Source organism: Nothobranchius furzeri, chromosome 9, assembly GCF_043380555.1.
Source record: "Nothobranchius furzeri strain GRZ-AD chromosome 9, NfurGRZ-RIMD1, whole genome shotgun sequence".
NCBI lineage: Eukaryota > Metazoa > Chordata > Actinopteri > Cyprinodontiformes > Nothobranchiidae > Nothobranchius > Nothobranchius furzeri.
Window position 1 is genome coordinate 66,536,866 of NC_091749.1, and position 11,987 is coordinate 66,548,852.

At 47.0% G+C, this 11,987-nt stretch overlaps 1 protein-coding gene across 1 annotated transcript; it reads right to left on the reverse strand.

Moving 5' to 3' along the window:
* Positions 1 to 5,294: 5,294 nt before the first annotated feature.
* Positions 5,295 to 11,785, reverse strand: LOC107381528 (voltage-gated potassium channel regulatory subunit KCNG1). Its single transcript, XM_015953248.3, has 3 exons — positions 11,449 to 11,785; positions 9,292 to 10,138; positions 5,295 to 6,513 (listed from the first exon to the last, which is right to left on the reverse strand). Exons 2-3 carry the CDS (start codon positions 10,048 to 10,050, stop codon positions 5,716 to 5,718), a joined length of 1,557 nt encoding a protein of 518 aa, XP_015808734.2. The 5' UTR covers positions 10,051 to 10,138; positions 11,449 to 11,785; the 3' UTR covers positions 5,295 to 5,715.
* Between the last annotated feature and the right edge of the window lie 202 nt (positions 11,786 to 11,987).

The following is an 11,987-nucleotide window of genomic DNA, read 5'->3' on the forward strand; positions in this document are numbered from 1 at the left end:
ACTTCGTGTGTTTGTTGTTTTTATTTTGCTGTTCAGACATTTTTTAAATCCTATTTTTATATTTGATGATCCTTTTGACATTTGAACTAATCCTAACCTGATGCATGGCGGTGCAGCAAGGTGGTTGCAGGTTTTTGACCCATTTGCAGCCGTTTTGTTGGAGTTATGTTCTCTGACGTGTGTGGGTTTCCTCCCAAAGTAATATATGAGGTTAACCAGTTTGAGCCTAACCACCTCCAGAGCTGCCATCTTACCTGCTCCAACACACCTGGGTCTGTTGATTAATCACCTCGACTCGATAAGTTCTGCAGAGTCCTGGTTCCGTTTAATCAGGTATGTTGGTGCAGGAGACTGGAGGTGATGACTCGTGCTCTAAACTGTAGCCCCGCCCCTCACACAGTGACTGAGACCCTCGATGTTTACAGATGTTTGTGACTTGAAACTCAGTTCTTTTCTTTTCACTTTCATTTCCTCATCTTTTTAAATGTTTGGTAGCAGCACTGCAGACAATCGAAGGTTCGAAATTCATTCATACTTCCCTCTCATGACCTCTGAAACTGATGTTCAAGCGTGCCACAGAAAGATGTTTTAGGATTCAGACATTAAAACCACTCCGTTCCGACATGGTAACAGAAGGAGACCGTAAACAAGAGGACAAACACATACAAACGCTTTAAAGACCTGCGGAGACATGGGCAATAAACAAAGGAAAACAACAGAAAGAAAAACAACCAAAGCAAAGAACCACAACCAGTGATAACTACCATACATCAAAGGCATAACAGAAAGAGCAACAGTGAAAAAACACAACATAAACACCAACAAAACCATACACAACAGTTAGAAACAGACTAGTACACCCAACAGACAAGATACCAGCTGGACTTAAATGTGGAGTCATTTACGAAATCCCATGCAAACTCTGCAATAAAACATACGTAGGAGAAACCGGACACCAACTCAACACACGAACAATAGAACATAGAAAGGAGTGTGAGAAAGAGGCAAGTCGAAAACACACAAGAGCAGCAAAAGAAGAAGCAGAAAGCACAATAAAGAAGTCAGCCGTAACAGATCACTGCACAAGAGAAAACCATGTAACGGACTGGGACGACACAAGGATCATAAACACCGAACAACAGAAATACAAAGGATGAATAAAGGAAGCTATCGAGATAAGGAGACGTGGATGTGGGACCGTGAACAGAGACGATGGAGTTTACACATTGGATCGTGCATGGGACTGTATCATCGGGCCCTGCGATGGACTGGGTCTCTGTCCAGGGTGTACCCCGCCTATTTGCCCGTTGACTGCTGGAGATGGGAACCAGCCCCCCACCCCCCCCACCCCCACCCCACCGCCCCCCCCCCAACAAGCGGGTGCAGAAGATTGATGGATGGATGGACCGCATCATCGGAGAGGGGAGAATGGGCAGCAGAGGACGTTGTCGCTCTCTGCTTCCCGCGGATAAACGAAGGAAATGACGCCACCATCGGCGTCAGCCTGATGATGTTTGCAGCCGCAAACGAAACTTTGCAGGTAATTAAACATTTTCTGTTTTAAAAAGAACTGAAACTGTTGAAATGTTGGAAGCGTAGAGAGCGAGGCATGATTAAAATCACCAGATATAGCCACAAATGCATTGGGGTGCTGGGTTTGTAGCTTATCGACAACGGAACTGATGGCATCACATGCATTTTCAGCAATGGCTGAAGGTGGAATATAAACGGTTGCCAAGACAACACTGGTGAACTCTCTTGGCAAATAATATGGGCGACAACTTACTGCCAAGAGTTCAACATCTGGGCTGCAGAGACGACATTTCACTGAAACATGACCTGGATGGCACCATCTGTTGTTGACAAGCACTGCCACTCCACCTCCTTTTCTTTTCCCGCTCCTCTTCAGATCTCTGTCTGCTCGTACAGTCAGGAATCCTGGCAGAGAGACGCTGGAATCTGAGATGATTTAGATGTCAGAACAACCGCCGTGTAGTGATTATTAATGGACTACCGCAATGGTCTCCTAACCGGTCTTCCCAAAAAAGCTGTGAAGCAACATCAGCTTGTTCAGAATGCTGCTGCTAGAGTCTTAACAAGAACTAAGAGAACGGAGCACATCACTCCTGTTCAGATCCCTACACTGGTTACCAGTAAACCACAGAATAGATTTCAAAGTTCTCCTACTAGTTTATAAATCATCCAATAGCATGGGACCAAAACACATGTCAGATCTCATTCCTGTATATACACCCAACAGGGCCATGAGATCCCTTGGAAACAATCAGCTGGTAGAACCACGGGTCAGAACCAAACATGGTGGAGATGCATTTAGTTACTACTTCTCACATATGGAATCAGCTTCCCCTTGACCTCAGATCTGCCCCAACCCTAGTGTTGTTTAAAACAAAACTAAAACCCCTCATCAGCCTTTAAATGACTTGTTTCTTATCATGCGTCGTCACCACTGTAACCTGCGCTGTACCTTTGTCTTCCCCTTTAGCTCTAAACTGTAATTCCATTTGTGTGTATTTTAATTAGTGTTTTTATGTTGTTTTCATGTCATGTCCTGATAATTGTAAAGCACATTGAATTGCCTCTGTGTTTGAAATGTGCTCTATAAATAAAGCTGCCTTGCCTTGCCTAAATAGAACAGAATTTATTAGATGTGTCATGGTCTGAGGTGAATGGTTCACTCATGACCTCTGAGAGCTTAATTACAGGTGAGTGGCACAGAGGAGCGGGCAGCTGCAGCCAATCTGTCATCTACCCGTTGGTGTGTGAAAGGAGCAGGGAGACGACATCACCTCGCCGGATGATTGCTCCAACCTGAGATCACAAAGCCAACTCTCGAATTTAGAAATCTTGCACTTGTCTTGAGCTTTAGTACATTTGTAATTCCTGTTCCCTGTCTTCAGCTATCCTCGTGTGGCAGTGTGAGTGTCCTGTCACAATGTCCCGATTGATCATGCACCCTGGCTACTTGGCCAAGGGGATGTTCCTTTGGCTGACTGGTTAGAACGTATGACTCTCACCCGGGAGTCTGGGGGTCGAATCCCGCCCAGGCCCTCGTTTATCCACCTTGCCACACTCGCCATCACCACCTCGTCAGCCATAACCACGGATTATCACTGGACCACGTCTCCCCGCTCAACCTGACTGACCCGCTCTCACCTTCTCTCATCTGGATTCTCCTCTCGAGCTCGACCCTCACTTCAGGCCTAACCACCCTCCTCGTCTTCCGTTAATTCCCTGCTCAACTCCACACTTCAACCTCACTCGGACCCTCCCCTCATGTTGACGGCGCTCCTTCAGTTACCCTTTTCTAATAAATAATGTTCTACCCTTTTATCCAATCTCAGTGAGTGATTCTGAATGTCCTGGGTCAGGAAACTAAACCAGAACACGACAGATGTCCATAAAACGTACTACATCATCTCTTCTTGATCGCTGATCGGTCTAACAGTTATGAAACTGATGCAATATGATCTCATGGGCCACTGTCGGCAAGATGACGTGTCTGCAGCATCATGACTGGTTGGACTGGGCTGAAGAAAACCAGCAGAGGCCTAAATAAAAAGTGTATCACTGCAGCATCACAACTCTCCACAAGGAAGCCATGTTTAATTTGGAGATCTGGATTGGTGGGCTTCAAGTACGTTTTTCCAGCTTGGTACTCAGAAATTCAAACTTCCAAGAACAACTGGAATGCAACATAACTCTTCTTCTGTGATTACAAACAGGTTTTCCATTATGTTCATTTGTTTTCTTTTATTTGAGCTCTTATTCAGATAGTCAGGCTGAATATTCCTCTGACATGGAGAGAGAGCACCCGATGCATTTTCAAAATATCTTATATTTAAACATTCTGATATATCAACAAAAGGTGAGGAAACCTCCAATTAACCAGATTTGTTCCCGCTCTGTTGCTGGGAAGACACGTGGGTCACATCTGTTATAAAATAACATGTTTGTTATTCAGAGCTGTTTCATTATCCAACATTTGAAATGAAATAATCTGTTTTATTACTTTGTAATAAAGGGTTTTTATTTGTGCAGAGAGTCTTCTTCCATTTTGTCAAGTTTGAGGCAGACCTGAGCTGTCAAGGGTTGGTGTAGGAGGATGTTTTAGGACCCAAGATGCAGATACCAGATGAACGAGGCAGAGGTGGAGGATAAAGTAAAAATCCTTTATTAAGGTAGTAATCCAAAGGCAGGGAATCAAAAATCCCAAAAAAATCTGAACTGAGTCCTCAAAAGCACAAGAGAACTAAAAAAAACACTGGAAACACTGGAAGCTAGGAACAGGAATGAGACGAGACTGACAAGAACACCAAACCACCGCTGACAAACAACAACAATGAACCGACACCGTACACAGACAAGACAGAGTTTATATACACAGGGAGAAGTGATTAGGGAAAATGGCGGCAGGTGTGTGGAGTGAGCTGGAGGGAAGACAGGTGAACCTAATAATCAAAATGGGCAAACAGAAACAGAGGAGGGCCAAATAAACTCTAAAACACAAAACTGAACCTAAAGGCTGCGGGAAGGATTAACACACGCACACACCATCACTCACAACTGGGGACAAAGAGGCTGGAGCTGCAACTTGGGGCACAGAGGATAACTAAATGAACACTGGACCTGAGGGGATGATAAAAAGGTCTGCAAACAGAAGACGCCATATAGAGACACAGACATGACACATGAAAGCGCTAGAGGACAACAAAAGAAGCACCTACAGAACAAATGGAGGACAAAAGGAGACACATGAGATGAGACGCCGACACAGACCATGACATAAGCAGGTAAGAACGGTCTCCTTTACAGCGGTTAGCCAGCCTCATCACAGATGCTGAACAAAGTGATAAGTTGATACTCGCATCCTCTTAATTCAGATGATATATAACTGATATATAACTGAAGTGTTTCAAACATCTCCTGTTTTTGGATGATAATTAAAACTCCAAAAACAGATTTGTACTCATTGTATAGCTTTGCTTCTGGTTGTGGTCTCCAACCTGATCGCTAGGGGGCAGTAGCAGCTACACATTCATACAAGCAAGCTTTAATTTTTTGTTCTGGGGGAATATTTTTGTCTAAATGAAAACTTTTGCCGTAAAAACACCTAAACAACCAGATTCGGGGAATATTTGGCATCTCTGAGTCTACAGAAACAACAACTAACATTTTACCGTGTTTCAGGACAAACGGAGGACCTGATTATTAAACTGTGTGTGGATTTAAAGGTTCAGACAGGAAAATCAGAAGCAGGTTAAGAAGACACCAGATGGATTGAGCAGCTTTTATTTCATCTGGATCAACAAAAACAGTCTGATACGGACGTTTCTTGTTGCGTGAGGTTTACATGGTTCCAGTCAAGAGAAAACTAGTAAATCTAATAATTCACCACCAGTTTGGAAACATGTGGAAAACATCACATGACCCCACCTATCCCAACCGAACCCAACCAGAATCACCAACCAGCAGGAGGTGACAACACCAGCATGAGTCCAAACAGCTGTCCAGGTAAGAGCAGAAACCTGATGAGGGGTCAGTGAAGAACAGAATGAGACGAAGACCATGGAGGACTAATCAGCTGGAAGATTTCAGAGGAAGACTCCAGAACAAGAAACGGACAGAAAGGTAACATCTCATCTCCGCTTTTAAAGTCTGAATGGACCTTTAGAGGAACAAGTCTTGGTTCTGACATCAGAAAGCCGTGGCAGGAGGTCTAGACGGATCTGTCTTGTTGGGAATGTGGTTTTCCTCCTTTATTTCAGATGTGAACTCTGACTGGTGCGCCTCCTCGTGTTGCTCCTGCTTCCACACCCGCTTGTACTCCTGCTTCAGCTCCTGGTACGAGCGGGAGAAGGTGTGGAAGATGGAGGTGGCGGGGAACGCCATAATGAGGATACCACTAAGGATGCTAAAGAGCGCCACCATCTGTCCGGGGATGCTGCGTGGTACCATGTCCCCATAGCCCACCGTTGTCATGGAGATGATGGCCCACCAGTAGGAGGCCGGGATGCTGCTGAATCTGTGGTGGGGGTTTATGGCGGCGAATGGTGCCAGTTCGCTCTCCACCAGGTGGACCAATGGTGAGTAGAGGGTCACGGCAACGCAGACGAAGAGCAGCAGTAGGCCGAACTCCCTCATGCTGCGCTGCATGGTCACCCCCAGGGTCTGCAGGCCCAGAGAGTGGCGAGCCAGCCGCATCACGTAGAGGATGCGCAGTGCCCGCAGCAACCGCAGGATCAGACTCAGCTTATCCAGGTAGCCTCTGCCGGCCCCCATGACCACATCCTCCTGCGACTCATCACCAACGTCCAGCACCAAGGACACGTAGTATGGCAGGATGGCGATGGCGTCAATGATGTTGAGTGGGCCGCGAGCAAAGGCTAGCTTGCTCGGAGCGTTGACAAACCTCAGTAGGAACTCCAGAGTGAACCAGGCCACGCAGATGGACTCTACCACAAACATGTTGTGGCACTTCAGGGAGCACTCGCCCTGCAGACACACACACACACACACACACACACACACACACACACACACACACACACACACACACACACACACACACACACACACGTAATCAGATTTATTTTTGTCCTAAGCATTTACCTTCCAAACACATCTTTAGTCCCAGACCAACTGGACCAGACACATCACGACACTAACCGATGATTTTTGAGATATCTACGTCTGCTTGAGCTGTAACTTGGTGTTAAATATCTTTAGCTGCTGCTCCTAGAAGCATCTGGTTTAAATATTTCTAAATATAAATCAAAGGAGAATCTTCTGCCTTGAAGTAAATTTTAGAAAGCTAAATTTCATAATTAATACCAGTGCATATATACGTGCAGATTCAAAGGACATAATTTGGAGGGTTCTGATTTTAGTTAGAGGGACTTCGGAGTAAAACAGGAAAAATCCTGATCATCACACTGTTTCTGCTCTATTAGAACCAGTTCTGTTGAGATTTCTCTCATCAGGATTCTTCTCAGTGAAAGTCAAACAGCTGTTTCCTTCTGACAGGCACAAGAGAGTCTTTCAGTCCATTATTATTTGGATTTTTGCAAGAGGCTTGATGGGTCCGGAAGAGCTGCTTTCATACTCGATCTACGGCTGAACCTGATCCACAGCTCAATATGTGTACATCCTCTGTTACCATGGAGACAGAGACAGGAACATGTACAGCTTCTTTTACACAGAGACATGCATGTGTACAGCCTATATTACCATGGAGACGGAGACAGGAGAGTGTAAAGCATCTGTTACCATGGAGACAGGAGGGTGTATAGCATCTGTTACCATGGAGACAGAGACAGGAGAGTGTAAAGCATCTGTTACCATGGAGACAGGAGGGTGTATAGCATCTGTTACCATAGAGACGGAGACAGGAGAGTGTAAAGCATCTGTTACCATGGAGACAGGAGGGTTTAGAGACAGGACTGTATACAGCCTCTGTTCCCATGGAGACAGATGCAGGAGCCTGTAAAGCATCTGTTACCATAGAGACAGGAGGACGTACAGCATCACACATTACTGTGGTGCTTTATCTTGGTAACTTCATCCATCCAGATTTTGCTTCACTAAGACCCTAAACCTTCTCTGTGGTCCTGAATCCTCTTAGCTCTATTCCTCAACACCAAACCAACCTGCTTCAATCACAGAACGGTTCCTTGCTTCTCACATATTTGACAGTAATTAAAATGAAATGTTTAGTTTGTTTTTAAAGGACTGGCTTGAGCAGACAAAAACATCTGCTCAAACCCTGCTTGTCATCCCATCATCAGCTGTTTGGACGCAAAAATCCTCTGAATCCTTCAGTCAGCTGATCTGTCCTAAATGTAAGACAAATACGACTAAATCAAAGTTTTGATTAGGAGCACTCAGCACTGTTTGACTCTTTTATTCAACATGCTTTTATTTTAGTCTCTGACATAGTTTGTGACTTGTGGGACCACGGAGAAACAGACAGCAGTGTACTGTCTAAACATGGTAAACGAGAGGTAAGATTTTAAACTTAGCTCGATATTTTACCGGGAGCCAGTGCAGAGCATCCAGCACTGGAGTAATGTGCTCTCGACATCTAGTACCTGTCAGGAACCTAGCCACAGAGTTCTGCACAAACTGGAGCCGTGCAACCGTGCACTGGGCCAGACCAGCATACAGAGCGTTGCAGTAGTCCAGCCGGGACAGGACGAAGGCATGCAACACAGATTCCAGATGAGCTCTGGACAGCAGAGGCCTGATCCTGGATAGTCTTTTCAGGTTAAAGAAACAGGACCTCACCACTGTATTTACATGAGTGTCAAAATTAAGTGATGAGTCGATTTTAATCCCCAAATTACTGACCATTTTCTTTTCATAGGGGGTCAATGGGCCAAGGTCAATATCAGCACCAGAGCTATTTCTTCTGCCAGGACTAAGTATTATGACTTCCGTTTTGCTCTCATTTAGGTGCAAAAAATTAGAAGCCATCCAACATTTTATGTCCTTCAAACAATCCAGTAAAGGAGAAACAGATCTATCCTCCCCACGTCGAAGAGGGAGATAGATCTGGCAGTCATCAGCAAAAAAAATGAAATTTCATATTATGCTGGCGAAGGAGGACTCCAAGAGGAAGCAAATAGGAGAGGACCAAGGACAGAGCCCTGTGGCACACCCCAACGAAGTTTCACGCTGGGTGATGTCACCTCACCCATCTGAACACTAAATGTCCTGTCTTGAAGGTAGGAGCGAAGCCATTGGAGGGCCTGCCCAGTTATCCCCACCCAATGCTGTAGTCTGTCCAGAAGGACTTCGTGGTCGACTGTATCGAAAGCTGCAGATAAGTCCAGCAATAGTAGGACAACATCGTTGTCCATGTCACAGGCTAAAAACGTGTCATCTTCTTCACCAGCAGAGACTAGATCAGAGGAAGCCCTTATCCGTTAGTCTGTTTCTCCTCCATCCTACATTCACCCAGCTAAAAAACACCAGAACTCCTGCTCTGGAACCAGGACCAGAACCAGGACCTCACACATGGAAGTCTCAGAGTCTCATCCTGGCAGTACCAGAACTCTGATTGTGATATCTTAAGCTCTGTGATCTGAACACAAAGAACTAAAAAGAAAACTGGTCAGATGGTGTCTCGCCCTCCCAGCCCAGATCCCTGCAAACTGGAACAAAACCATTTCCTGTGTGAATTAGAACCAGGTTGGTTGTTACAGGTGAGCTGTTGTTTAAGGTGGAACATCCCATAATTACTAACAGGAAGAGGAAAGGCTTCGTACTGACCCTGTTCTCCTCATCTCTGAGGTCCGGCATGGTGCTGATGCACAGACTGATGACGGTGACCAGAACCATGATGATGGACAGGCAGGCGAACATCTTCCCGGCCAAACCGGAGTGGGGGTTCTCCATCACCTCCCGCAGCATCGACACCAGCCTGCGGTACCCCTTCTCAGTCTGTGCTGGTCTTTTCTTTAGCATCATCCTCTTCTTCCTCCACTCCTCTTCCTTCCGCTCGCGCTCCACTACCTCATCCACGCGGGTGATCATGCGGCGCCGACAGCACCGCTCCATGTGACCCGGGTCCACACCCCAGTAGTCCAACTCGTCGTGCAGAGAGACGGCACACAGCTCCCGGAGAAGACGCAGTTTTCCTGCAGCCAGGAAGTTGAGGATGACCCTGAAGGCTGTAGGGTTCCGGTCGAAGAAGAACTCCCGACACGTCTCATCGTAGTCGTCGCAAAGTCGGGCGATCTCTTCAGGTGTGGTGCAGAAGCGCAGGCGACCCAGCCGGCTCTGGGGAAACTGCTCCAAGGTGCTCCAGGGGAAGGTGTAGCGGTTCCCCCCAACATTAATGAGGACCTGTAGGGTGTGGTCCACCATGCAGGAGGCCTTGGGATCACGGAACCGCTGGGCTCGCTGGTAGTAGACCCCCTTTAGGGTCTCGGTCTCTGGGATCTCGGTGAAGAAGCGATCCAGGCTGCTGTCATCGCTGCTGATGGAGTAGGTGCTGAAGTCGTGGTTGGTGTTACTGATGATGGGCATTCTGGCAGCAGGACCAGAACCAGGATGGGAAAAGTTACCGTGGGTCCAGCAGAGTCCAGGGACTGGATGGTCAACTCTGGTGATCCAACTAGACAACAAAGACAACTAGTTAGTCATCACCACCTGAAAACAGCTGATTCAGAACAAAATGTGAATGTCTGTCCATCCATCCATCCATCCATCCATTTTCTTCTGCTTATCCAGAGTCGGGTCGCGGGGGCAACAGCTTAATCCGAGAGACTCAGACTTCCCTCTCCCCAGCTACTTGGGCCAGCTCATCCAGGGGAACCTCAAAGTGTTCCCTGGCCAGGTGAGAGACATAGTCCCTCCAGCGTGTCCTGGGTCTTTCCTTGGGTCTCCTCCCAGTTAGACAAGCCTGAAAAACCTCACCAGGGAGGCGTCCAGGAGGCACCCTAACCAGATGCCTGAGCCATCTCAACTGACACCTCTCCATGTGGAGGAGCCGCGGATCTACTCTGAGCCCCTCCCGGATGATGGAGCTTATCACACTATCTCTAAGGGAGAGCCCAGCCACTCTTCGGAGAAAACTCATTTCGGCCGCTTGTATCCGCGATCTCGTTCTTTCGGTCATTACCCAAAGCTCGTGACCATAGGTGAGGGTAGGAACGTAGATCGACCGGTAAATCGAGAGCTTCGCCTTCTGACTCAGCTCTCTCTTCACCACAACAGACCGGTACAACGCCCGCATCACTGCAGACGCAGCACCAATCCGCCTGTCAGTCTCACGCTCCAGCTTTCCCTCACTTGTGAACAAGACCCTGAGATACGTTAACTCCTCCACTCGGGTCAGGACCTCGTCCCTGACCCGGAGAAGGCATTCTACCCTTTTCCGACTTGTTTGAATGTTTCCTCTGCACTAGAGTTGGTCCCAAACCCTTCCGTCAGCCATCCCATCAGCTGGCGATCAGGTGACTAAACCTAGACCAGGTCCAGGATTTGGACCTGCTCTGGGTCCTGGATCTGAGAGCTGGATCAGAACCAGGACCAGAGTTAGCTCTGATTATTATTTGATATTTTATAATAAACCGTGTCATTCAAAATAAAAGCATAATTCTGGTTCCTTCTTCCTCCAGCAGATGGATCCAGTAACACCAGCGACCCTAGAACCGGACCCAGGATTCTGTTCAGGTTCGACTTCACATAAAATATTTTCAGAATTAAAACCCGCTCCAACGGAACCGTTCATTAAACCGTCTGACTCTGACCCATAAATGAAACTTTATAACCATGTTGGTTCTGGAGAAGCTGAAGGTTCGGAGCAGGTTCGGTTCTGTTAAAGCGTGTTAAAGTGACAAAAATCCTCTGGTTCTCCTGAGAGGTTCCGCTCCATCTGACTGGAAAAGTTCGGGCCCAGATTGTTCTTTAAAGTTCGCTCACCTTTCAGGGCTCAGGTGCTCCGCTGCTGCCCGTCCACGCGCGCGGTCCTCTTTCAGCTCTCCAGACGGAACCGAGCGGTTCGTCAGCGGTCAGAACCGGAACCGAGCGCGTGCCTGCGCTCATGGTGAAGCCGCACCTCAGCTGAGCTGATTCGGGATTCGGTCTGGAAGTTTGTGGGTTCGCTGTGGTCGCGGTGGGTTTCAGTTCTGGACCAGCAGGTGCAGGTCCGGTTCCACCTGCAGCGAGCAAACCCAATAATTACGATAATCTAACGGCGGTGCCCTCCGGAACCGCGCTTCTGGGTTTTCATCTGGGTCTGACAGCAGGACCGCCCAGCCCCTTCTACCCCCAGTTTAACCCTTTCATCAAAAAGCATCACTGGAAACTTTTGTATGGGGCTCCGATCCTCAAACTAAGCTTCAAATATTAAAGGTTCTAAATAAATATTCACAAATACAAATGAGCATCTAAATGTTTAGAATAAAATCTAAATAGGCTACACAAGTTTAAAGGTTAATGTTTAATATAAATATTTGAGT

Coding starts and splice junctions, on each gene's coding strand:
- LOC107381528 (XM_015953248.3), bottom strand. CDS start 10,050: ATGCCCATCATCAGTAACACCAACCACGACTTCAGCACCTACTCCATC. Junction 6,514..9,291: donor TCAGAGATGAGGAGAACAGG/GTCAGTACGAAG, acceptor GTGTGTCTGCAG/GGCGAGTGCTCCCTGAAGTG.